A 23,159-nucleotide genomic window follows, 5' to 3' on the forward strand; every position below is an offset into this window, starting at 1 on the left:
TCATGCTGGTGGTCTGTCAAAATCAAGCCTATAATGCTATAACCCTTCAAGGAAGTCTTTCAAGAATTAAAAACTAAAGCAGATGTTGAACAAGGCAAATTGTATTTCCCTCCTTACTTCTATTTCCCTCTTACTAGTTATTATTCGTAATGTCTTGATGCTCCACTTTTTAGTTTCATTCTCCTATTATTCTTTATTGTCTTAACCTCCTTCCATTTCTTCTATCTCTTTCCATTGTTTATTTTTATTTTTTAAAAAAATCTTACTCAAATTCCATTATTTTATTATGGCTTTTGAGGATGAATGTGCTTAACTTCCTTATAGATCCTAAATTCCTTATCGTGATTTATTCCTAAATTCCATATTTAGTAACCAAAATCTAAATGGGAGTCTTCCTGGACACTTCCAAATCTCTCATCCCCATGTCTGACTGTTCATCAGGTTCTTTTTATTCTCCTTTCCATTTTATACTTTTTTTTCCCATTCATTATTCTCCCTTCTGATTTCTACTATACCTGCCTTAGTTCAAGCCTTCTTCATCGCAAGACTGGACTCTTTTTCCACACAAGGTTAACCTCCCACTGCCCCTTCACACTTCTGCCATCCCAAGCTTATCGCTCCTCAATTTCCCTCACTTGTTCTCTAGAACTTGTAGATAGAGTCCTAACTAGCTTCCACAGTATGTAGGACCCTCAAAACCAAGTCCCTGTCTCTCTCTTTGTTGCCACATCTCCACTGCCTGCCCATCTGCCAACCCATTGCACCCATACTGAGCTACCCCTATGCCCCATAACTGCACATACTCTTCCTCAGCTAGGAACACCCAGACCTCCATGTCTTCTTAGCAAATTGTTTCATACCTTCCAGTGCCACACTCAAGCTTGCCTTCTCCATGAGCCTCTGCTGCTTATGTCCTCCTCGGTGTACTCACGGTAACTTCTTTCTGTCTTGTTAAAGTAGTGTCCATATTGTGAAAATTATTTGCTGCCACTCCCAATAAACTGTGCTCCCTTTGAGGCCAAGGACCTTGTCACATTCCTTTCATAGTCCTAGTGCCTGGCACATAGTCAGTAATGTTTATTAGGTAAATAATAATGGTTGGGTGAATGGAGAACATTATTTAAAACCATTACATTGAGGGATGGACAGATAGATATATATGTGATATATCAAGCTCAGGAATATGATAAAGCTGGAATCCAGATGGTGGGTATTCATTGTATAATTCTTTCAACTTTGCTGTTATGTTTGACACTTTTTATTATTTTCATAATAAAATGTTAGAATGGGACCAATTCCTAAACTGTGGCTGTTAAAGCAATTCTCAAGATTCTATCCATTTCACCCACAGACACCCCACTGAAAAACTATATTTTAAATCCCAAGAGATCTCCTTTAGTCCTACTCTGTCTTGGGGTAGAGCTGAACTAGTTTTTTCATAGCTTTCCACTAACCGTCAAGAGAACCTGATTCTGCGGGGGGGGGGGGGGGGGGGGGGGGGGAAGGGGTCCTTTTCTACTTTCCTGCAGTAACCAGAGCGTACTCCTTCCCCTACTACCAAACATCTCTCCCAACTCTCCCTTAGTAACAGGCATTTCTTCTCTCCCTGGTCTGATTTCCAGAAGTCATATTATTTATTTATTTATTAAAAAGATTTTATTTATTTGAGAGAGAGAAAGAAACCACAAGCAGAAAGGAAGGGCAGAGGGAGAGAGAGAATAGGCTCCCTGTTGAGAAGGGAGCCCAACTTGGGGTTGGATCAGGACCTGAGTAGAAAGCAGACGTTTAACTGACTGAACCACCCAGGTGCCCCCCAGAAGTCAGATTAGATTACTCATAATAACTTCATGCAAGAATCTCTTCTCTTTTGAAATCAATGTTATCTGTACATTCCATATCTTTATGAATGACAACTTATGATTTAATTCAACCGTTTCATCCTCTTTCCCAGGGCACACACTGGGTTATTTTTCCAACCACATATAATAGCTGGTTCACAGACCACTTTAGTCTATGAAGCTTGCCTTGATCTATAAGGTTAAAGTCACTGGTCTTCCATTTCAACTCTCCAACTCTCTCAGCACTATGTTAACTGCTCCACATAACACCTTCTAGCTTCCTTTATTATTTTTTTTCTTAAGTATCTTCCCTGTAAGACAATGAACTTGAATTTTCCACAATGAATGACCAAGGCTGGCCACAACAAGCATTTGATAATTAGCTGCTGATGAAATGAACTGATAGTTTCAGGTATTTAAATGTATTCAATATATGTTATTAGGAAGCCAAAGAGAACACAAAACAAGTTACGACAGACATACCCACTTTAAATCTAATTTCGTAAGAGCCATCCTCTTTCTTTTCAATGAGTCAGCAGCTTTAGGGAATAATAGTTCTAAGATTAGTCATATTTTGTAGGATTAATAATTTCCTAAAAGTTTCCTCCTTTACTAAGAAGGCTTAAAATACTGTCTTAACTGCTTATGTCAAATTAATATTAACAAAAAGTGATTTGGCCAGGAAGATTAAATGACCATGAGGTGTTTCTCCAAATAATTCAAGAAACCTCAGATTAACACCTATCCATTTTAGGAGAATTTCTTTAAGGTAGAAGTAAGTCCAGGTGCAAATGATATTTTGCCCACCCTGAAAACCTTGCATCTCCAGCTGTGAAGGTTATGGATGATAACCACTATAAAAAAAAATGGGGGGAAATTACTAAAAAAAAAAATGGGGGGAAATTACTAAAATGCCTAAAATGAAGCTATAAATTGCTTCATATATATTGCAATATATATATTGCTGTGGGGATGTTAAAAAGCCAGTTCTTTCAGCAATGACTGAGCCTAAATCTAATGACTCAGCATGATGGTCAAGCTACAAGTGTTGCAACTTTATAACCAGAAGCTCTTTTTCATGCTAAAACACCATCCTTAAAGAGTGAATTAAGAATAGCATAAAAATGTTGAAACTGACATGTCCTTGGGCTCTGCCGTATCTGGGTTCAAATCCTGAGTTTACTAATTTGGGCAAGTCACTATCGTTCTCTGCACCTCAGTTTCCTCCTCAGTAATAGCAGCTGTTGGAAGGTTCTTGTCATATTATAACATGCATGTGCATGCACGCACACACACAGATATTTATGTATATGAGACATATTAGGTGGACATAAATATAAAGGGCCTATCATAATATCCAATACACAGGAACTTAATATGATAGTTATATCCTCTTTTCTACCTCAACCATTTATCTTCCAACTCAGAAAGAAAAATGGACCTCTAAACCTATGTGATTGATTGCCCAATACATAAGAAAGAGAAACCTCAGAGCCCAAAGACACTGTCTTCCTCTATAAACAGCTACGTAATTATCTTTTTCTTCTTTTCTACAATGAGAAAATTAACATTTGAAACACAGTTTCAAACATATGCTTTCATTATATGTATAACAAGCATGAATTTTAATCTTCATGATGGTAGAGATCCATTGTTACCTCCAAAAAGAAACAGAAGTTTTCACTTCAAACTGTGGTTCATTAGAAATCATCTCTCAATTCTGGCACAAGTCAAACATAGAATGCTAGGTTGGATGTGACATTAGAGGTTACCCACTCCAGTCTCTCACGGTATAGATAAGCGAACTTAGTTCCAGAAAGGTTAAGTGATTAACAAGGTCATATAGTTAGTGTCAGAGTCAGGGGAAAAAATGTAGGTTTCCTTATCACATATCCAGTAAACGTGCAGCTTTCACAAAAGCTCTGTACAAACTACACTAACAATGGCGTCTTTATGGGGCTCTTCAAACCCTGGGAACCAGTACAGGTGAGTCACTAGACACACAGGCCCTTTCTCCATGGGAAACTCACCTTCAGTATTGGAAATGGGGGTACTGTCACATTTGCTTTCACACTGCTGCATCGATGGAGGTCGAACAGTTTCTGGACAGTCAACAGATGCCTGTCCAGTGTAGGAGAGACACTGCACAGTCCTCATCTGCTGGCCAAGGCCACACTGAGCAGAACACTAAACCCAAAGACACAGGGAAAAACAAAATACTGATATCAATAATTTTCAGCAGGTAAAAAGATACTATACTTCTCAAATACCATATATATATTAGCTTTTAAAGTCCATATGAAGTTCATCTTGGAGAGGGGTATGATTAAGTCATTCTCCTCTAGAACTGGTTTGGAAATTCACAGATCATGTGATTACCCTAGAAAATTGAAGCAATATAGCTCCCAAGGAGCAAGAGATTTCTTGGGCTACTTTTCTAACAGTTCCAAGTAGGTGAACTGTCACAGGAGTACAATAAGAAAATCCTCAGGATGAAGTAGATTAGAGATTCTGGGGCTGGACATCACTTCTGCTCCCTATTTATTATAGGCTTACGGGTAAACAATCTGATGGTCTACCGGAGCACTGTGTATCTGATCAAAATGTGAGTTCAGTATAAGAGCAGTGACTGCTGTGCAGGCTGGTGATGGGGACCAGTTTAAAAAAAAAAAAAAGAGCTTAAATAAGTATTCTGAGTTTCCTAAGATGTCAGTCACACAAATGTGAACCAAGCAGCATGTCTCCCTCTTCTTTTTCATCTATCGGGAATTTAGTTACTTCCGAATTGAAGTTACTCTCAGAGTGACTTAGTTTCAGCTGGGACTAATCAGCTGTCCAGGCTGAAGAATGAAGCTGGGTCTACCCTTTAGGTCTGCCACCCAGAATGCCAGCAAAGCCTGTGAGATTTGGGATCAAGGAGATGAGCTAGCCAGTGCCAAGACAGGTGATGGTGATGTTTACAAGGTAAACAAACTGAGGCCCTTTTGAATTTATTTGTTAAAAACTCTCAAAGCACTTACAGGACTTGCAAGGATATTCATAGACACATTTATTTAAAAAAAGTTTAAATACAAAATGATGAACAAACGGGACCATAAACATGTATTAAAGCATCCTTGAGAATATATTTTTACCAGCTAATTTTAACGTTAGGAAACTGAATTTAAAATATAGATGAGAAGAAAAGGACTTAACAATATTTTAAAAAATAATCTGAAACTGATTACTATAAATTTGGCAAAATCACTAACATGCAAAAACTTTCAACTGACTTTTATATAATAGTGCATTGCAACAAAGAATATGTAAGGAAGGAAATGTCTACCTGGTTTAAATAAAAATTATGAGAGCATGTCTGTTCTGATTCTTTAATAGCATATCAATTCCATATTATGAAACTTACACTTCCACAGTGACACACATAATTGCTTATAATGCTTTACCCTATCATGTGTATCCATTTAAGTATTTTATAAATTAAATACTGCTATACAAATGCAAATTATTAATGATTTGTTATACAAATGCAAATGTTAACTATGTGATAATCATATTTTTTCCTGTTTACCCACAGGGCTGACTAAGCACAGAGAAAGTATATTTATTTGCCTTAATGAAGACTGAAAATCTTTTGCCCTCTCCCAAATGTAACGAAAGAGGTCCAGATACTGCTATACTCTAGAAATACCTAAGTTTGGCCAGAATTTTGCCAACTACTTCTATGCAATGCCATTTTAAAGAAGTAATGGCAGGTCCAAAACCATACTCGTATAGTTATGTATCATGATTTATTTGGGCCTCAGATTTTAGGAAACAACTAGCTACAAGGTTAATTATAAGACCACAGGAAAAGGGCAATAACCATCTAGAAACTTACTTTCTGGAGCATTTTTTAAAAATGTAACCTAATAGATTCTCTTTTTGACATTCAAAAGAATAAAACTCAATTTTCCTTTTAATCAAACATACCAGTTTGTTTTAAAAGGATTTAAGGTGGTCTTCTATTAGATAGCAAAATTTAAAAGTAAGAATAAAAAAAGAAAAAAATGTAAATTAGAACATAAAATGTGTCTAATAAAAATACATATGAAAAGCCTTATATACTGGCTTCCCAGCTCATGTCCATCTGATAAACCTATTGAGGAATAAATATTAATAATATTGCAAAGACTGATCAACATAACACCCATAACTTTTCTGTGAAGTTAAGAGGAGCTACTTTGCAAGTAGTAAAGTTAAGACACTGATATTAACTGATTTGTTTTTGAAGTAGTTGAGAGATAGGACTAGAATCCAAAGTTTGTTTTGGCTTGCTCAAATATCTGCCCATATAGACTCCTTCTCTTTCCATTTTAAGTTAAAATGTTAAGATCCAAGAAGTAGGTAAAATTAGGAAGTGTGTGGGCATGGGAGAGACACAGTTAAATGGGTCTATGTGTGGCAGCTGCTGCGTGTGCATTTTTTTCATTCTTGTATCTCATACCTAGATTTCTCAGTGGTGTTACTCAACTCTTCAGCTCTCATAACGACCCAGGCAGGAAACTCAAGGGTCTCAAGGTGCTGCTTCAGTAGGAGCCCCGCTGTGCAACTGCCTTACCTGGCCCCAGTCTCCAGTCACCCAGCGAGGAGGAGGGCAGCGGCCCAAACTGCAGCGGATACGGACAGGGGGTTTGCTCTCTTCTGGACACTGCACAGCTGGGAATGTTTTAGAGAGGTCACTGCTCTTGCACAGAACAATCCGATGCTTGAATCCTGGACCACATTTGGGAGTACACTGGAAATGAAACAAATAAATAACAACATTCTAAAGATAGAGGAAAATTGGGAGAAAAATCTTTCTTGAAGTAAATGTGTTTGGGTATACAATACGCATATACACTAAATTCTGGGCAAAGTCTTTCAGATATGAAAATTCCTTAAGTTTTTAGGCAAAAGTACTTTTATCTTTTTCCCTAAGGACTTTAAGGGCTAAAGCCAAAGTTTGCTTTTCTTGGCTAACTTATTTTTTTCTTTTATTGTAGGTAGGTTTATTCCTCGATTCCTCCCTATCCTTGGCCACATTCAGCTGTGATAAGATTCTGCTAATTTTTGGAATGTGGAATCTTTGGTTTCCTACCTGCTGGATGTAGTCTTCCAAAAAGAATCCTTCCATTATTCATAGACCATGAGAACTCATCTTTGTGAGGCAGGCTAGGGGTTGACTGAGGTGTGTTTTCTTAGAGTGTGGTAACTAAGCATACATGGCCATTGGTGGAGTTTATTGCACAGAAAAATCTCTGGATTTCCTCTGTCCATAATGAATTTCCCAAACATAATGAATTTTGACTGTTCTTTAGTTGAACCAGTCTGATCTTCATACTGAGGAAAAGATGCTTCTTCCTATGTCACAAAGTCTATTATTTACCTTTTCTCCAGGTTAAGTGGAATGTTATCTTTCTAGAGTCACCTATTAAACATGGTGACTGACTAAAGTCTCCAACTTTCTCCCCTGCACATCTGAAACCTTCCTTAAAATCTGTTCTTCCTCTCAGTCAAGTGATGACCTTACCCATAACACTTTTAAAAAACATGCTTCTATACCTTTCATTAGAATGAAAGAAAGAAAGAAGAAATTTCCAGATCCACTGTAAGAGTTACACTAGACTGAGAAGGGGATATAAAAATAAGATGATCCCTACCTTCCAGAAGCTAATAGTTTTTTAAAATGATTGATTGATTGACTGATTTTGGAGGGGGGGGGAGAGAGAGAGAGAGAGAATGAGAGGAAACAGGGGGGATGGTAGAGGGAGAAGGAGAGAGAATCCTCAAGTTGACTCCCTGCTGAGTGTGGAGCCCCTATAGCTCTCTCACATCTATTGATTTCTCTTTGTCTCCACTGCTACTAACCTTACTTCAGACAAACATCATTTTTTTCATGTAATATTGCACTGGCTTTCTTTCTTTTCTTTCCTTTTCTTTCTTTCTTTCTTTCTTTCTTTCTTTCTTTCTTTCTTTCTTTCTTTCTTTCTTCTTTAGATTTTATTTATTTGACAGAGAGAGAGACACCAAGAGAGGGAATACAAGCCTGGGGAGTGGGAGAGGGAGAAGCAGGCTCTCCACCAAGCAGGGAGACTGATGTGGGGCTTGATACCAGGACCCTGGGATCATGACCTGAGCCCAAGGCAGACACACCTAACGACTGCACCTAGGTGCCCCTGCACTGGCTTTCTAAGAGGTCTCCTGTTTCTTGCTCTTATCTCCGTTCACTCTCCAAAGGAGAAATCCAATTATATGCTCTTGTGATTAAAACAGAAAAATCCTTCAATGGCTTGCTATTGTCTATAAGATAAAAATTCAAATTCTAAATATGCTTACTATATCCTGATAGGAAGGCTACGCTTACCTCTCCAGACTCATCGCTCCACACTAATGTGCTGTATTCTCCAGGGCTAGCCCAGTGCCACACACAATGCCAATGCTGCTGTCATTTCTGTTAGTTAACCACTACTAAAAATAATGATGATAATAGCAGATACCATTTAATAAACATGGTATATACCAAGTGTTGTGCTAAGTGCTCTAATCTAATCTACATAGTCTTCACAAAAATCCTGTCAGATGACAATTATTACTCTGTCTTTAAAATGAGGAAACAGTCTAAGAGCAAGTGGTAGAAAGTCATGCAGCTACTAAATGGCAGACCCAATACTAACTCCCACTGTCTCCTGGATGTTAGGCATTACACTATGTGCTTTGCACTTATTATCTCATGTGATCATCATAACACTCCCAATACTTTATATTTCAAGAAACCAAGACATGCAATCATCTCCTGCATGTGTTCTGTAGAATGAATAAAGCCCTGATTCTAGTCTCTTGAGCATGCCCCACTCGTGTCTAGTCCTCCTGACTTTGCACGAAGTCTCCTCACCATCCACCAGTGTTAGAAGCCAAAGCCTTAGAAGATAGTTCTGTCACTTTCTTATTGCTTAATATTATCATCAATAATAACACTACTACCTTATATCTCATTAGAGTTTCACAGCTCACGCATGAAACACTTTCAAAGACATTATTCTTACACAAATGTTTGAGAACAGTTACAGATAAGGAAAGCTTAAGTCACTTAAGGTGAAACAGCAAATGGTAGAGGAGGAACTAAATTTTAGGCCTTAGGATCCACATTATAGCTCTCAGCAGCAAAAACAAAGTCATGGGAACACATAAGAAGTATTAACTAATTATTAAAAAATAAATTGAGATACAAAAAGAAGATTAATTCTGACTTTAGGGAGATAGGCAAAAACACATAGGATAGATAAATTCAATTTTAGTATTTTAAGCTATGATTAGTTTTCCATATTGGCAACATTTATTAATAAATACACTTGAGACACTCCCCTCTCCCTTTACATTTTAAAAGCATATGTATGTATATAAAAGCTGGGGATATATGCTTTTTGCTTATTTGAATACCTTTTTCCAGTAGCAAGAAGCTTCTGTTATTATTTGAAGAATGTGGTAATATCTAGCAGTCTTTGCTAAGAGCCTATGCCAAAGTCCTGCTAACAGTTAGGGGAGCAAGACAATGCAATGACAGAAAATTCATTCATTCATGTCTAGAAGTTCCCAGGAAACCAAAACCAAACTGAAACAAGTAACACTGGTATCAAGAGGGAGAAGAATAAAAAGAGAAAGCAACACCAATATTTATTAAGCACCAGACAGTGTTCTAAGTACTTTGCATGTCATACTCTACCTGATCCTCACAGAAATGTTAGGAAGTACTATTTTCACACCTACTCTACAGGGGAGAAACTGAAGCACTGAGAAAGATTTATAGATAAATCCAGATAGCAAGTTTCTACCAGAACAAAGCTCTGAAAGGTAAATATACTGAGACACAAACTCTCTGTGGGACAATATATGATTATACGCAAAAGCTGAGAATACAATGACAACCTCTACTGAGGCAAAAAAATAATTTTAGAAAATTACAGCCCAACTCCACTAAATAAGCTGAGGATATTCCTTCCCATTGCACTAGAAGTAGGGATAATCCACTGGATTCTCAAAATAATGAATGACTGAAAACTACATTTCTGCCAGTTTCTGATTCAATAAATACACCAGCCCTGACCCCTGCAGACCCTAGCCACAAATACTACATGTCTGTGGCCAAAGCCTCACCTCTGTTCTCTGCAAATATTGTACTTCTTAAGGGAGATTATAAAATTCAGTGTTTAAAAATTGCTTGTAAAAAAAAAACAACAACCAGTAAAGGCATTAGGGATGCCACTTAGACCAGATTCATCCAAGGAGAACTCTATCTGGCAAATTATTTTGATCTTAGGTCAGAGATGTTCAAGCAGAGATGTCTCTCAGCTTGTTTTTATTTTTATTTCTTCCTTCTGCTTTACACAGCCTACATTTCATCTCTCTAGCCTTCTGATAAATAGGTTTATCCATCTGACAGTTTCAGTTTTATTTAACTGTCTAAAAAAATAAGAAATTTTTGGGGTGCCTGGGTGGCTCAGTGGGTTAAAGCCTCTGCCTTTGGCTCAGGTCATGGTCCCAGGGTTCTGGGATCGAGCCCCGCATCGGGCTCTCTGCTCAGCGGGGAGCTTGCTTCCCCCCCTCTCTCTGCCTGCCTCTCTGCCTACTTGTGATCTCTCTCTCAAATACATAAATAAAATCTTTAAAATAAACAAATAAATGAAATAAAATTAAATTAAAAAATAAGAAATTTTAGAAAAGCAAGATGTAGGGGCGCCTGGGTGGCTCAGTGGGTTAGGCCGCTGCCTTCGGCTCAGGTCATGATCTCAGGGTCCTGGGATCGAGTCCCACATCGGGCTCTCTGCTCAGCAAGAAGCCTGCTTCCCTCTCTCTCTCTCTGCCTGCCTCTCCATCTACTTGTGATCTCTCTCTGTCAAATAAACAAATAAAATCTTTAAAAAAAAAAAAAGAAAAGCAAGATGTAGCCATGATTAGGTATATGATTAATAGGTATTAATGCTTCAGAGCATTCTTCAGAAATAATCATTGGTCTCTGCCCACATAAAGGGTAGATTTTTACATATTTTTTTTACTACACACTAAAATTCATTAGTAACAATTAGATATTGAATCCTGAGTTGAGTAATAGAATTCACTTTTTTAGATGAAAGCATAGTTATAAACATCAAAATCCATTCCATTCATTCTCACAATAAATTATAGGTTGCTGTGTAGACGATACTATTTCAGTGGACAATCCATTCTTTTTTTTTTTTAAGATTATATTTATTTAATTGACACAGAGAGAGAGATCACAAATAGGCAGAGCAGCAGGCAGAGAAAGAGCGGGGAAGCAGGCTCCCTTGTGAGCAGAGAGCCCAATGCGGGGCTCAATTCCAGGGACGCTGAGATCATGACCTGAACCGAAGGCAGAGGCTTAACCCACTGAGCCACCCAGCAGCCCTGAATCCATTCTTTGGTAAAATTATTTCTCGCTATTTTTCTTTATTGCAGGTAAATACCTATATTTCTTATTTATTCATAAAATCAAAATTTTACAATTATTCAAAATATGACCAGACCATTTGTTTTGTGTTTTCATCTCAGTGGGATTTCATCTCAGGTAATTTTTATGATAGATGCATTTATGCTTTAGCTTTAATGATCAATGATTAAAAAAGAAAAACATATTTTGTAGAGAAAAGTATTTGGAACCACACCAGAGAAAAGAATTTGGCTCTCATATGTAAAGGATAGAAATGTTACCATTTTGGGGTTGGACTGAGTTCTCTCTGGAGAGATAGGTTTAATTCACTTTGTTATAGCACCAGAGTAGAACCTAAGAATCAACAAGGCGATGTCACAACTGTCTTCAAAAACAAAGCACAGTCCCCTGAAGGTAGGTTTTCCACCCTTTCCAACACCCCTCAGTCCTTCTTAAGTAATGCTACCTGAATGTACGTCCTAGAAAATCAATTGAATATGATGCCAGCAGTTATCCTCTTGTCCAAGAGTAAGTACAAGAAACAGATCTTTTTCAATGGTTGCTCTGTGGGAGTCAAAGGAAACTATTCCAATACATCAAAAGAATGGCTTAGGATTGTTGGAGCCCATCCACAGTATGCAGCAATGCTTTTAAAAGTTATTTGCCAAGAGAGGGCAAAAAGAGAAAACCATTTAAGTCCAACATAGCATGGGTGATCCCAAGAGTGAAGCTAGATTATAGGAAATGGGAAAGCCGTGCCTTCATTAGTCTCACAAAAAGATTGCTGAAGAGCCATTTTCCACCAAGGTAATTTGGCTTTTTTTTTTTCTTTTGCCATAAGCACCGGGTGGGTTTCACTGATGGGGAAAACGAAAAATGGTTCCTGGCTTTGGAACAATGGAAATTTTATATTAGAGTGCTGGCAAAGAAAAGGAAAAGGTCAAAGGGTACATTCCTCTTGCTGCAACATGTTTTCACCAGTTGAACCTCTCTCCCTTGTGATTAGCGCAGCTCAGACAGTTGATAGTTGGAAGTGGGGAAGGGGCTGAAAAAGGAGGGAAGTTTCCAGGGGCGTGTCAAAAGAATATTGTGTGAAATATTTGTAGCAGTTAACTAAAAAAGATAGAATATGCCCTTCCCTGTTGCTAGGACCTCCTCTTTTCATTAGTGGGAGGTATTCTGTTCCTTTAGGTAGAACAGGCTCCTTGTTCTCACTTTGGTCTCCATAGCAACTCAGACATTTATTTCACTTAATATTATTTACTTTCGTTTATTTTTAATCCATCTAGGGAAGAAGTGGCCATCCTAGTAAAGTAAGGAAATGGAAGTGTGAGAGTAGACCACTCCTTTGGAAAATAAATAGGAAAGCCTATATGGCATAAAGCTTAGGTCCTTTTTCCCGAGGAAGATCCAAAGAATAAAGATGATGGTGCAGACAGTGTTCAACTAGAATCTTTGAGATGGTAATGGCAGCATTTCTTGACCTTTGCCTACCCCTACAGTTTTCTCAGATTGTCTGTGGAGAGACAACAGCAGCCACCAATGCTTCCCTTGAAACAGTAGTCCCAACATGTGCATACGACATCTTCCGCACTACCTCTTTCTCCTAAGCTTTGACTTAGCTATCTTTTTTTTCTAATTAATTTTTAAAAATCTTTATATATTTTATTGTTTTTGAGCACATGTACATGAACAGCTGTGGGGGTTGAGGTGGGTGGCAGGAGGGGCACAGGGAGAGAGAGTGAAAATCTTTTTTTTTTTTTTTAAGATTTCATTTATTTATTTGACAGAGAGACAGAGATCACAAGTAGGCAGAGAGGCAGGCAGAGAGAGAGGGGGAGGCAGGCTCCCTGACAAGCACAGAGCCCGATGCGGGGCTCAATTCCAGGACCCTGAGATCATGACCTGAGGCGAAGGCAGAGGCTTAACCCTCTGACTCACCCAGGCGCCCCGAGAAAAAGAAAATCTTAAGCAGGCTTCATGCTTATCGCAGAGCCCACAGAGGCTTGATCTCATGGAGGGCTTGATCTCAGAGCCCTGAGATCATGACCTCAACCCAAATCAAGAGTCAGGTGCTTAACCAACTGAGCCACTCAGGAGCCCCTGATTTAGCTACCTTAAAGAAGGTAGCAGAAATGTGATTAAAAGCCCACCTAACTTATTCATGCTATTCTTCAGGAAGGCTCCAGGAGTGCTTAAGAGCCTCTCAGACATATTTGAGCAAGTCACCTCTAAGAATGGATGGGTGAGAATCAAAATTCTAGGGGCACCCAGGTGGCTCAGTTGGTTAAGCCTCTTGATTCTGGCTCAGGCTATGATCTCAGGGTCCTGAGATGGAGCGTCATGTAGAGCTCTGGGCTAGGTGTGGAGCCTGCTACCGATTCTCTCTCTCCCTGTCCCTATGCCCTTCCCCGCCCCACTGCTTGCTTGCGTGTGCTCTCTCTCTAAAAACAAACAAACAACAGAGAATCAAAATTTGAAGAGCAGGGCAATTACAACCTATATGAAGTTGATTTCAGAAGAAAACTTTAAAAAGGTATTTGAGGGTGCCTGGGTGGCTCAGTGGGTTAAGCTGCTGCCTTCGGCTCAGGTCATGATCTCAGGGTCCTGGGATCGAGTCCCGCATCGGGCTCTCTGCTCAGCGGGGAGCCTGCTTCCATTCCTCTCTCTCTGCCTGCCTCTCTGCCTACTTGTGATCTCTCTCTGTCAAATAAATAAATAAATAAAATCTTAAAAAAAAAAAGGTATTTGAAATGGAAATAACAATAACTATACATACGCCATTTCTCAAGGTGATTATATTTGTTTTATGTTAAAATAAAAATATACTGATATAGAAAAGTGTAGATCAAGAGATTAACGTGAAATCTGTGCGTGTGATTTTAGTGTTTTCATGGTTGGCAGAAATTTCTTCTTGTGTCTGCTTATGAACTTAACTACTTTTTTCCACTTTGGGTAGAAAGATGATGTATACGTTTCTGTATTCAATCCTTTTTATTATCTATTACTACTTTACTCAATCTTCTTTTCCATTTACTCTTTTTTTAATTTTATTAAGATTATTTATTTATTTATTTGACAGAGAGAGATCACAAGTAGGCAGAGAGGCAGGCAGAGAGAGAGGAAGGGAAGCAGGCTTCCTGCTGAGCAGCAAGCCCAATGCGGGACTCGATCCCAGGACTCTGGGATCATGACCTGAGCCAAAGGCAGCGGCTTAACCCACTGAGCCACCCAGGCGCCCCTCCATTTACTCTTTAAAACAAACTCTCTTCACCACCCTACTTGGACCACAAAATGTTTGTGTTTCTACTCATTTGTTTCAAGAATATTTTCTGAATAAGTAACTGAATAAATAACTCTATCCTGACATCAGGAATATCTTCTCCAGTTTCTCTAATCTCTTCCCTATTTCATATCCCATATTTCAATATTCAGTTTAATTCTCATCACCTAAAAAGCTTTCTGATCCTACCTCAGTCTATTCTGACCTTCTCAGCTCTAAATTTCTATATCACTTATACATTTCTACCTCATTTATTAAACACTATCTTATATCATTCTCTAGTTGTTTCATGGACATTTACTTTCCCAAGTTTACAGGATTCTTTTGTGTTATCTGTAGTGCCCATTCCAGTGTGTTTATTTAGCACTAAATTATAAGTAGGGGCTTGACCTGAAACGTTAAAACTGTTGAAGACAAAAGTCACGTCTTCCACTATGGTTTTCTAATAACAAATTTGTCATCATTCTCAGTAGCTACTTGTGAACTTCTAGAGGGTCTTAGGCACTGAATTTCAGGTAAAATTACCAATTTATGTATAACTCTGTAGAATGTCTATTCTTTATCAGTAGGTTTTATCTTTCAAATCAATTTAGGAGAGGCATCTTTGTGGCTCAGTGGGTTAAGCAACTGCCTTTGGCTCAGGTTATGATCCCAGAATCCCAGGATCAAGTCCCACATTGGGCTCCCTGCTCAGCAGGGAGTCTGCTTCTCCCTCTGACCCCCCCCTTCTTGTGCTCTCTCTCTCTCTTAATAAATAAATAAACAAAACCTTTTAAAAAAATCAATTTAGAAGTTAATCCACCCACTTTTAAGGAACAGAAACTTCATACTGTTTTCCATAACCACTCAGTGAATAATACCAAGCATATCTCTGCATTTGATTGAAACACAAAAGTTAAGTAGGCAGATGTAATTACTGGAGCTGGAGTTTGGCCAGGAAACTTGTAAGAACACTCCCAACTCCCACCACAGATTCCATAGATAACCACAATGGGTCAGAATCTCCCATTTCCATGTACCATCTTAAACACAGTCCCTCTTTTAGGCCCATGCCTCTAGTAAAATAAGGCCACTCTAGAAGTAAGATTCAGAAGGGGAAAAGTTACATCCAGAGGTTCCTAAAGAATAATGTATGTTTTCTGTTTGTTTGTTTGTTTATTTATTTATTTATTTATTTATTTATTTATTATTTTAACAAACTTATGAGGTCTACAGGAAATACCCAAAGCAAGTACCACAATGTTTCCAGCAAGAAATGCATCCTGTTTGGCTAAATTGGAAGAATGACCTTTAGTTATGTAGCCAGGTATTCATTCTTTTTAGTATTAACCAACACTACAGAAGAATTCAACTCTTCTTTGGGAAATATGGAGAATGGCATGGTGTTTATATGTTTATGTCTCATGCAGAATGAGGAGTCAAGAATTAACTCTACCTGTTACCTTATTTTTCATAAGACCATTTTTCTGAGTCCTTTGGATTGTTTTAGGCTCTTTTATACACATGTATGCTGGAAAACCATTATCTTAGGTCTCCCTCTCCGATCATATAAGCAGAGATAATGATAAAATCTGAATTTGACTTTTTGGTATATTATAACCCTCAAATCCATGTTTCTTCCCCAGATGCAACAGAAGCAATTAAAACATATTTAGATATATAGTAAGTGATTAAAAATTGATAAATATCCAAATGTATGAATTATGTAGTTAGGCTACATTACGTGGGGAGAAAAGATCTATCACTAATTCTGAGCTTATTTTGCTGCTCAAGAATAGCAAAGAAGAAAAAAAAAGAATAGCAAAGAGGGAGAAAAATCACTTATGTGAGTACTCACTATTATATTCTTTCAAATTCACTTTGGGTTTATTTTTAATCACATTGATGTCTAGTTTTTCATTGATTTCCTTAACCATGCCCCACTACCTCCAAAACCCTTACTTCCTGACAAGCAGCAATAAAATATAACAGGACCAAATTTACTGTTAAGGAGTCCCTACTTGTTGAGTTCTAAGGCGTTCACATGGTTAGGTGTCCTTAGTATTAAACGCTTTGGAGCTCAAAATATATAGCCTCATGTTTCCTTACTTCTGACCAGTCCAAAGCCACCCACTGAGGTGGACATGACTGGTTGTTGCAGGGCTCTTTTTCAATAGGCCGGTGTGTTAAACAACCACTGTAGTCCAGTGTCTCCTCCTCAGAAGGTCCAATCTTCCTGATGCAGAGCACTGCCCTGGTGCGCATTCCACCATCACAAGTCTTGCTACACTCCAACCAATCCCCAATGAACCACCTGCAGCAAGAAGTGGAAGAAACACAGAAGAACATTTCCTCAGTGTAGCCAGAGATTTTTAGCTGAGTGAAAGCACTTCTGCCAATGGATTACATTCTCTCCCTAAAAGAGCTGACATTTCAGTGTTGGTTGATGTGAGAAATGACAAATGGAAGGGCTGCTAAGGAAAAGATAACACATGGTCAGCTGCCTTCCAAGTGTAGGGCTTTGGAGCAGACAGAAGTCAGGTCCAAACAAGTAATGCAATGTATGTTCTTAACCACACTGATATCTCCCCTTTTCTAAGTTAATTTTTAAAATGAAGATAACAATATACATCATGAGACTGTGATGAGGATTAAGTAAAGTAATAAATATGAAGCTTCCAGTCATGTGCTAGGTAAGAGTTTAACAACCAGGTCTGTATGGGAGGTCAGGGGTCTTGATTTGTTCCATTTACCAATTTTGTGATGTGAATGCCCATCATCAGTTTCAACCTACATCCTTGCTATGCTGAACGTATCAAGAGAAGATCTGCTAATAACAGGATTTCAGGAGCCAGTAGTAGCTTGCTTTAGCACACCACCGAAAGCTTCTAACATTGTGTCTGACATCCAACAAAAAAGCGGCAGTAGCTTTATTTATTATCACATTGAGGCAGGTTCTCCTGCAATCAAGGACTTTGTGCTAAAACCACATTAAAGGAGCTAGGAATTTGCTTTTTTGTTTGTTTGTTTGTTTGTTTGTTTTTCAGAAATGCATGTCAGGCTCTGCATAAGATAGAAGGCCTTTACTATGCTAATGGAGCAGAGAGAGCCCAGATTTCCATGCTGAAGATGTAGGAGTCTTTAAACACCTGCACCAAGAGCAGAGCCTGAGCCAGCTTCATGAAAACATGGAGGTCCCTTGTTTTGATCCCTCTACTCCTGAAAACAGCTTCTATGCAGCTAGTGTGGGAAACCGAAAACAAAAGGAACACGTTTCACGTTTATAGGTGAACCACTCTTTTTTCCTAAAGTCATCACTGAACTTTCACATATATGTAATTTCAGTGTGTGTATATGTGTGTGCATGTGTGTATGTACGTAAAACGTCTGCAGAACTCACTCTCTGAGGGACATTATTTGGTTAAAAGGTGTGAATCAAGATACCAATCAGACCAATGAGAATTTGGCTTTAAAATTTTTCTATCTATACTAGAGTAAAGGGGTCTTTCCCTTTTTGTCACAAAAGAGCATTAAGATGTAAGAGCTGCTGGTGGCCATGTGGCCTGCCAGTAGAATTAGCTGAGGTGAAAGAATGCAGAGGAACTAGACAGCCCTGATGGTATTTGAGTCCTGGAGCCCTTCCTTAAATGAAATCCACTGTTGCCCTTCCCTCAGCTTTGTTAAGAAACCAACAAACCCTCTTCTGTGCAGAAAGAGCTGAAGTCGAAGTTGTGTTATTTCCAACCAGAATCCTGATTGATATAATATTGTATTTAATTTCATAAATATATGCTGAATGCCAACTATATTCAAGGTTTTGTACTTCGTTTTATAGAAGAGGAAGTCAGAGTAGTGTGAGGAAAATGGTTCTCCAAAATCATGAAAAGAGCAGTGTTGAAACTAGGACTAGATCCCCCAGCAGTTACTGCCTCCACTGAATTTCATTCTTAACTCTGCTAACTAGTAGGATCTAGGTCACAAGCATGAGGTCACAAGTCATTTTCTTCAATCTGTGATTATAGATTATGCAACTATCCTCAGTGGATATGCTCAACTCTTAGGTTAAGAGACTCTCCAGACAGAAGAGTATGAAAGCTTAAGAACAAATTTCTCACGATTTCTGTGAGTTTAGTTAATTGTGCCAAGTTTTGTATGTAGGAGATAACACCTCAGTGAAGTCAGAGTACTAGGTTCTATATTTGAGCTGTAGTTAGCCAAATATGCAACAACGGCCTTTATTCACTATTATTTGTATTATCTTTAGTTACAGCTTTTAAAAATATTGTAATTAACCAGTTTCTCAAAGTTAGAATACATCTTTCCAAAAACTAAAAATTTTCAACCTAAAATTCACTTAAAGAATGATGATTTAATCCTGAGAATCTGATGTTAATGTTGTTTTTCTAAGTCATTTTCCAGAGGAGATTTAAAGGATTTTCATATTCTTTCCATTTTGTTTTCCACAGATGAACATGATCCCAAGTTGTTAGTACCATTTTTGGTAAAGAGGAAAATGTGTACTGAGAATAATAACTTGCATGCCAGCCATAGTGAAACTCTGATTCAATTCGCAACAGTGATTTCATCACCAAGATTAGGGGATAAAACAGAAATGTGTACAACTCAGCCACAAAAAGTCCAGTCATACCACCTCCAGCCATGATCTCATTAGGTCTCATAATGTAAGAGGGATGGAGGCCTTCAAATTAAACACAGGTGCCCAGAGTAACAGCAGTGATTCAGGAGGTGTTGCTGTTCTTTGCTGGACGAGGTCAGGTCCACCTCCGCCTTTTTATTCTTTGCCCTCTCTTTTATTGCCAAACGTCTCTTAGTCTAGATGTATCAGTCTAGCATTTAATTTGGTGTATGAAAGTAAAAGTATTAACCACCCTCCCAATTTCCCTTCTGACTCGAACTCTGATTTCAGTCCCTGTTGCATCTTTATTGCTCACCAAATCATCCCTTCCCATGTCTCTCTAAAGGATTAAATCACACCCAAGTTATTTAAATAGTTTGGCAATTTTGCCACTGCATATTCTTTATTCCTCTATCCAGTTTAAGACATACAGCTTCCTTCACGCCATTGTATTTGACCCTCTGATGACCTTCTCCTTATTTTCTCCTCTAGATTTGGTGGTAAAAATATTAACATAAAAATTCTGGAAATATCAATGGTTGAATTGTTATAGTCTGAACAACACTGGGAAGCTTCTTTCTGAGCTCTTCTCAACACCAAGTGGTCAAATTGTTTTCGTCCTCACAAGTGTCTTCATATCCATTAGACATTAACAACTTGTAGAATTCAGGCTTGAGTGTCTGAAATAAGAGTGGTGTGGTGCAAACTATGTCAATTTGACCCATAGTGTCTGTACATTAATAGGACAAACAAGAATATTACTGGGGGCAGGGAATAAGAGAGACACTATAAAATATTTCCCCCTAACCTAGGTTAACCATAATATTTGAAGAAAGCACTGAGCATAAAAGCAAAGTATTATTTTTGCTTTTTAACTTAAAGGGAAATGGCAGAACATATGAAAATAAAATGATATTAGATGTTTGGATTAAAAGAGAGAGATAGGGAGACTTCCCAGCCTCTGACCTAGTGTCAAGCATCTAATTATTAATCCTTGTCACAAATCAACATAACAAAATTTAAAAAAAAATCCTCATAATCTCACAATAACATCTTTACTCAAAGGGAGATTCAAATATGTAAACTATTAATTACTTATTAAGATGGTACAATTTTGTTTGATTTTAAAATAGGTTTTAGAAAAAATTGCTAAACATTAAGTTGGTAAAAAGAAAAGAAAATCTGCTCATTCCTCATTAATTGGAAAGTAAAACTAATATTGAGTATAAGCCTCTATACCCTAGACATTTCACAACTGAGATTTTTCTAAGTTGGAAAAAAAAAAAAAAAAAAGGATGTAATAAATATCTCTGAAATTACAGCAATTGAGACTGTGGCAATGAAATAAGCCAGTATTAAGTACTGGAAGTATTCAGGTGCCGTCAGATATTTGATTAGTGGCGTGTGGTACAATGAGAAAACATCACCAGAGATTAACATACTCTCATCACGATGGGAGTTGGCCTACATGATTTCGATGATTGTCCGCAGCTCTTATATTTTGATGATGAAACTTCCTCTAAAGTTAAAATAACATATTATGTTTGTCCTTGGGTGAGGTACAATGACTCAATATAATTGTTAAACATTATATCCTAAAAGATACCATTAAATAAAACCTGACCTAACACCCGAGTAAAAATTTCTCCCCAGCCCAAGCATCCTTTAGCACTTTTGTTTATAACTCTCTTATTGTGCTTAACATATTTTGCCTAAACTATAGTTACTTTTATAGGTATTTACCCAATTACATTGTCTTTAGGCAAGGCAGCCATTTCTCCCAAAGCACAGTGCCTTTCACATTGCAGTTACTTAAAAAAATGTTTCTTAGTTTGTGGTCACTGTATTATCACAATGTATAATACTCTATTGTTTTCGCCCCTCTTATTTTTACAACTTTAAAAACCACAGTATCATACAGGAATAATATTCACTGTTCAAGAATTCTTCACATGAGGCCATATATAGAAACATTCTTGCCATAGAAAGATAGCATGGTCAAAACTGAGCTCTTGGTCATTCTCTTTGGATTCCAGCTCAGCATTACTTCCTTTTCTCATGGTGGGGCACTAGCTTGCTATCAGTCATGGTCTTTAATATCAACCCCTCCCTTTTCCTTTTTCCAATTATTTGAGCCTTTGTTAGGAATCCCACCATTTTCACTGAATGCCTCTGGAATTCTTGTTTTTTTTTTTTTTTTCCTGTCCCTATTCACCTTACCCTCTTGACTACTACACTGTTTCTCACAAAAGAGCTGCTGCTATGAGCACATTAATTTTTTCATGGCAAAGCTTCCTCTGCCCTTCAAGGTCTTCCAAATAAACACAATTAGTATTTCTCTACCAATGCCTCTCTCATCTATTTTTCCTAGTCCTGTCATTTTCTTTATAAAGCACAAAGATAAATCTTACTATCTTCTATTTTTCCACACCCTCCTTATAAAGTCTCCAATATGACTAAGAGACATTTGAAGTATTTCATTATTTAAAAAGATAATTTCTGATTTTAAAAATATCATTTGGAATTTTAATAATGGAACTGGGAATTTGGAAATAAATATAGACCCTTTCCTCAAAGTAGGCAAAGATATTTCAAGAAGATTAAAGTTTACATTATAAAGAGAAGAAAAACTTTGAAGGAAACTTCGAAAGTACAATCTTAGAGTGGATAAAGCCTTCCTAAACATTATACCTAAGAAAGAAATAAAAGTGTGATAGATTTTCTATGTAATATTTTAAGACTTCTGTGAGTAAAAATAGATCATAACACCATAAATAATATGGAAAATACACAACAAACAAGGAAAAAATATTCGAAATGGAGGTAAAAGAATTAATACCCTTAATACATTAAGAGTTCATAGAAATCAGCAACAAAATGATAAACACTTCAGTAGAAAAATGGTATAGGTTAGGCCATGGAAGGGAAAATCAAAAAGAAGTAATACGAATGGTCACTGGACATAGTTTTTCAATGTTCAGTCTCATCTGCAATCCAAGAAGTATAACATAACACAACAATTAGGTATCAAGGCTTTTTTTCCCCATAAGATAATCAAAGATTGTTTCTAATATAATAATATCCAGGGATGCCTGGTTGGATCAGTCAGTTAAGTGTCTGACTCTTGATTTCAGCTCAAGTCATGATCTCAGGATTGTGAGATCAGGCCCTGCTTTGGGCTCCCACTGTGCATGGAGCCTGCTTAAGAATCTCTTTCTTTCCCTCTCCCTCTGCCCCTTCTCCCTACCCTGCTCACTCAGCCTCTAATAATAAAATTAAGTGAAATGAAATAAAAAAAAATAATATCCAGTGTTGTGCAGTTCAGGGAAATTACATTCTAATACGCTGTTAGTGGGAATATACACTCATACATTATCTCTGGAGAACAATCTGACAATGTTTTACAGACTTAAATATATTTCCACTTGAATAAGGAATTCTATTCCCATTTATTTACCATAAGAGCATAGTTATAGAGAGCAAAGTTTTAATAGCAAAAATTGTTAATGCTGTGGTATCTTAAGGAATCAAAAGCTAAGACACAGCCACAATTGTTCAGCAGTAGAAAACAAATTAAACAATGACATATCTACTAAATTCTGTAGAAGATATTTAATGTTCAAAATATGTTGAGAACTAACTACAGAGCATCAGAAATAATATAATATTATTTTGTTTTATATACATGTTTATGCAAGCATAGAAAAAAGACGAGATAATACTTCAAAATATTAACAGTGGTATTTTAAGTATAACAGGTATTTTTCATTTTCTTATTTTTACTCATCTGTGTTTTATTTATTTTTATGTTTTTAAAGATTTTATTTATTTATTTGACAGAGATCACAAGTAGGCAGAGAGGCAGGCAGAGAGAGATGGAGGAGGAAGCAGGCTCTCTACTGAGCAGAGAGCCAGATGTGGGGCTCGATCCCAGGACCCTGAGATCATGACCTGAGCCGAAGG

At 37.6% G+C, this 23,159-nt stretch overlaps 1 protein-coding gene across 5 annotated transcripts in view; it reads right to left on the reverse strand.

Moving 5' to 3' along the window:
- Positions 1 to 23,159, reverse strand: part of ADAMTS6 (ADAM metallopeptidase with thrombospondin type 1 motif 6) — a 312,212-nt gene that overhangs the window by 9,837 nt on the left and 279,216 nt on the right. For 4 of the 5 annotated variants that reach the window (XM_047730844.1, XM_047730845.1, XM_047730847.1 and 1 more), the window contains 3 exons: positions 16,670 to 16,874; positions 6,436 to 6,612; positions 3,869 to 4,025 (listed from right to left, as the gene is read on the reverse strand). In XM_047730844.1, coding sequence (XP_047586800.1) covers positions 3,869 to 4,025; positions 6,436 to 6,612; positions 16,670 to 16,874 — 539 coding nt within the window. Of the gene's footprint in view, positions 1 to 3,868; positions 4,026 to 6,435; positions 6,613 to 16,669; positions 16,875 to 23,159 lie in introns of those variants that run through there. The other variant, XR_007127597.1, reaches the window with a different exon arrangement.

This window comes from Lutra lutra, chromosome 5, assembly GCF_902655055.1.
Source record: "Lutra lutra chromosome 5, mLutLut1.2, whole genome shotgun sequence".
Classification (NCBI taxonomy): Eukaryota; Metazoa; Chordata; class Mammalia; order Carnivora; family Mustelidae; genus Lutra; species Lutra lutra.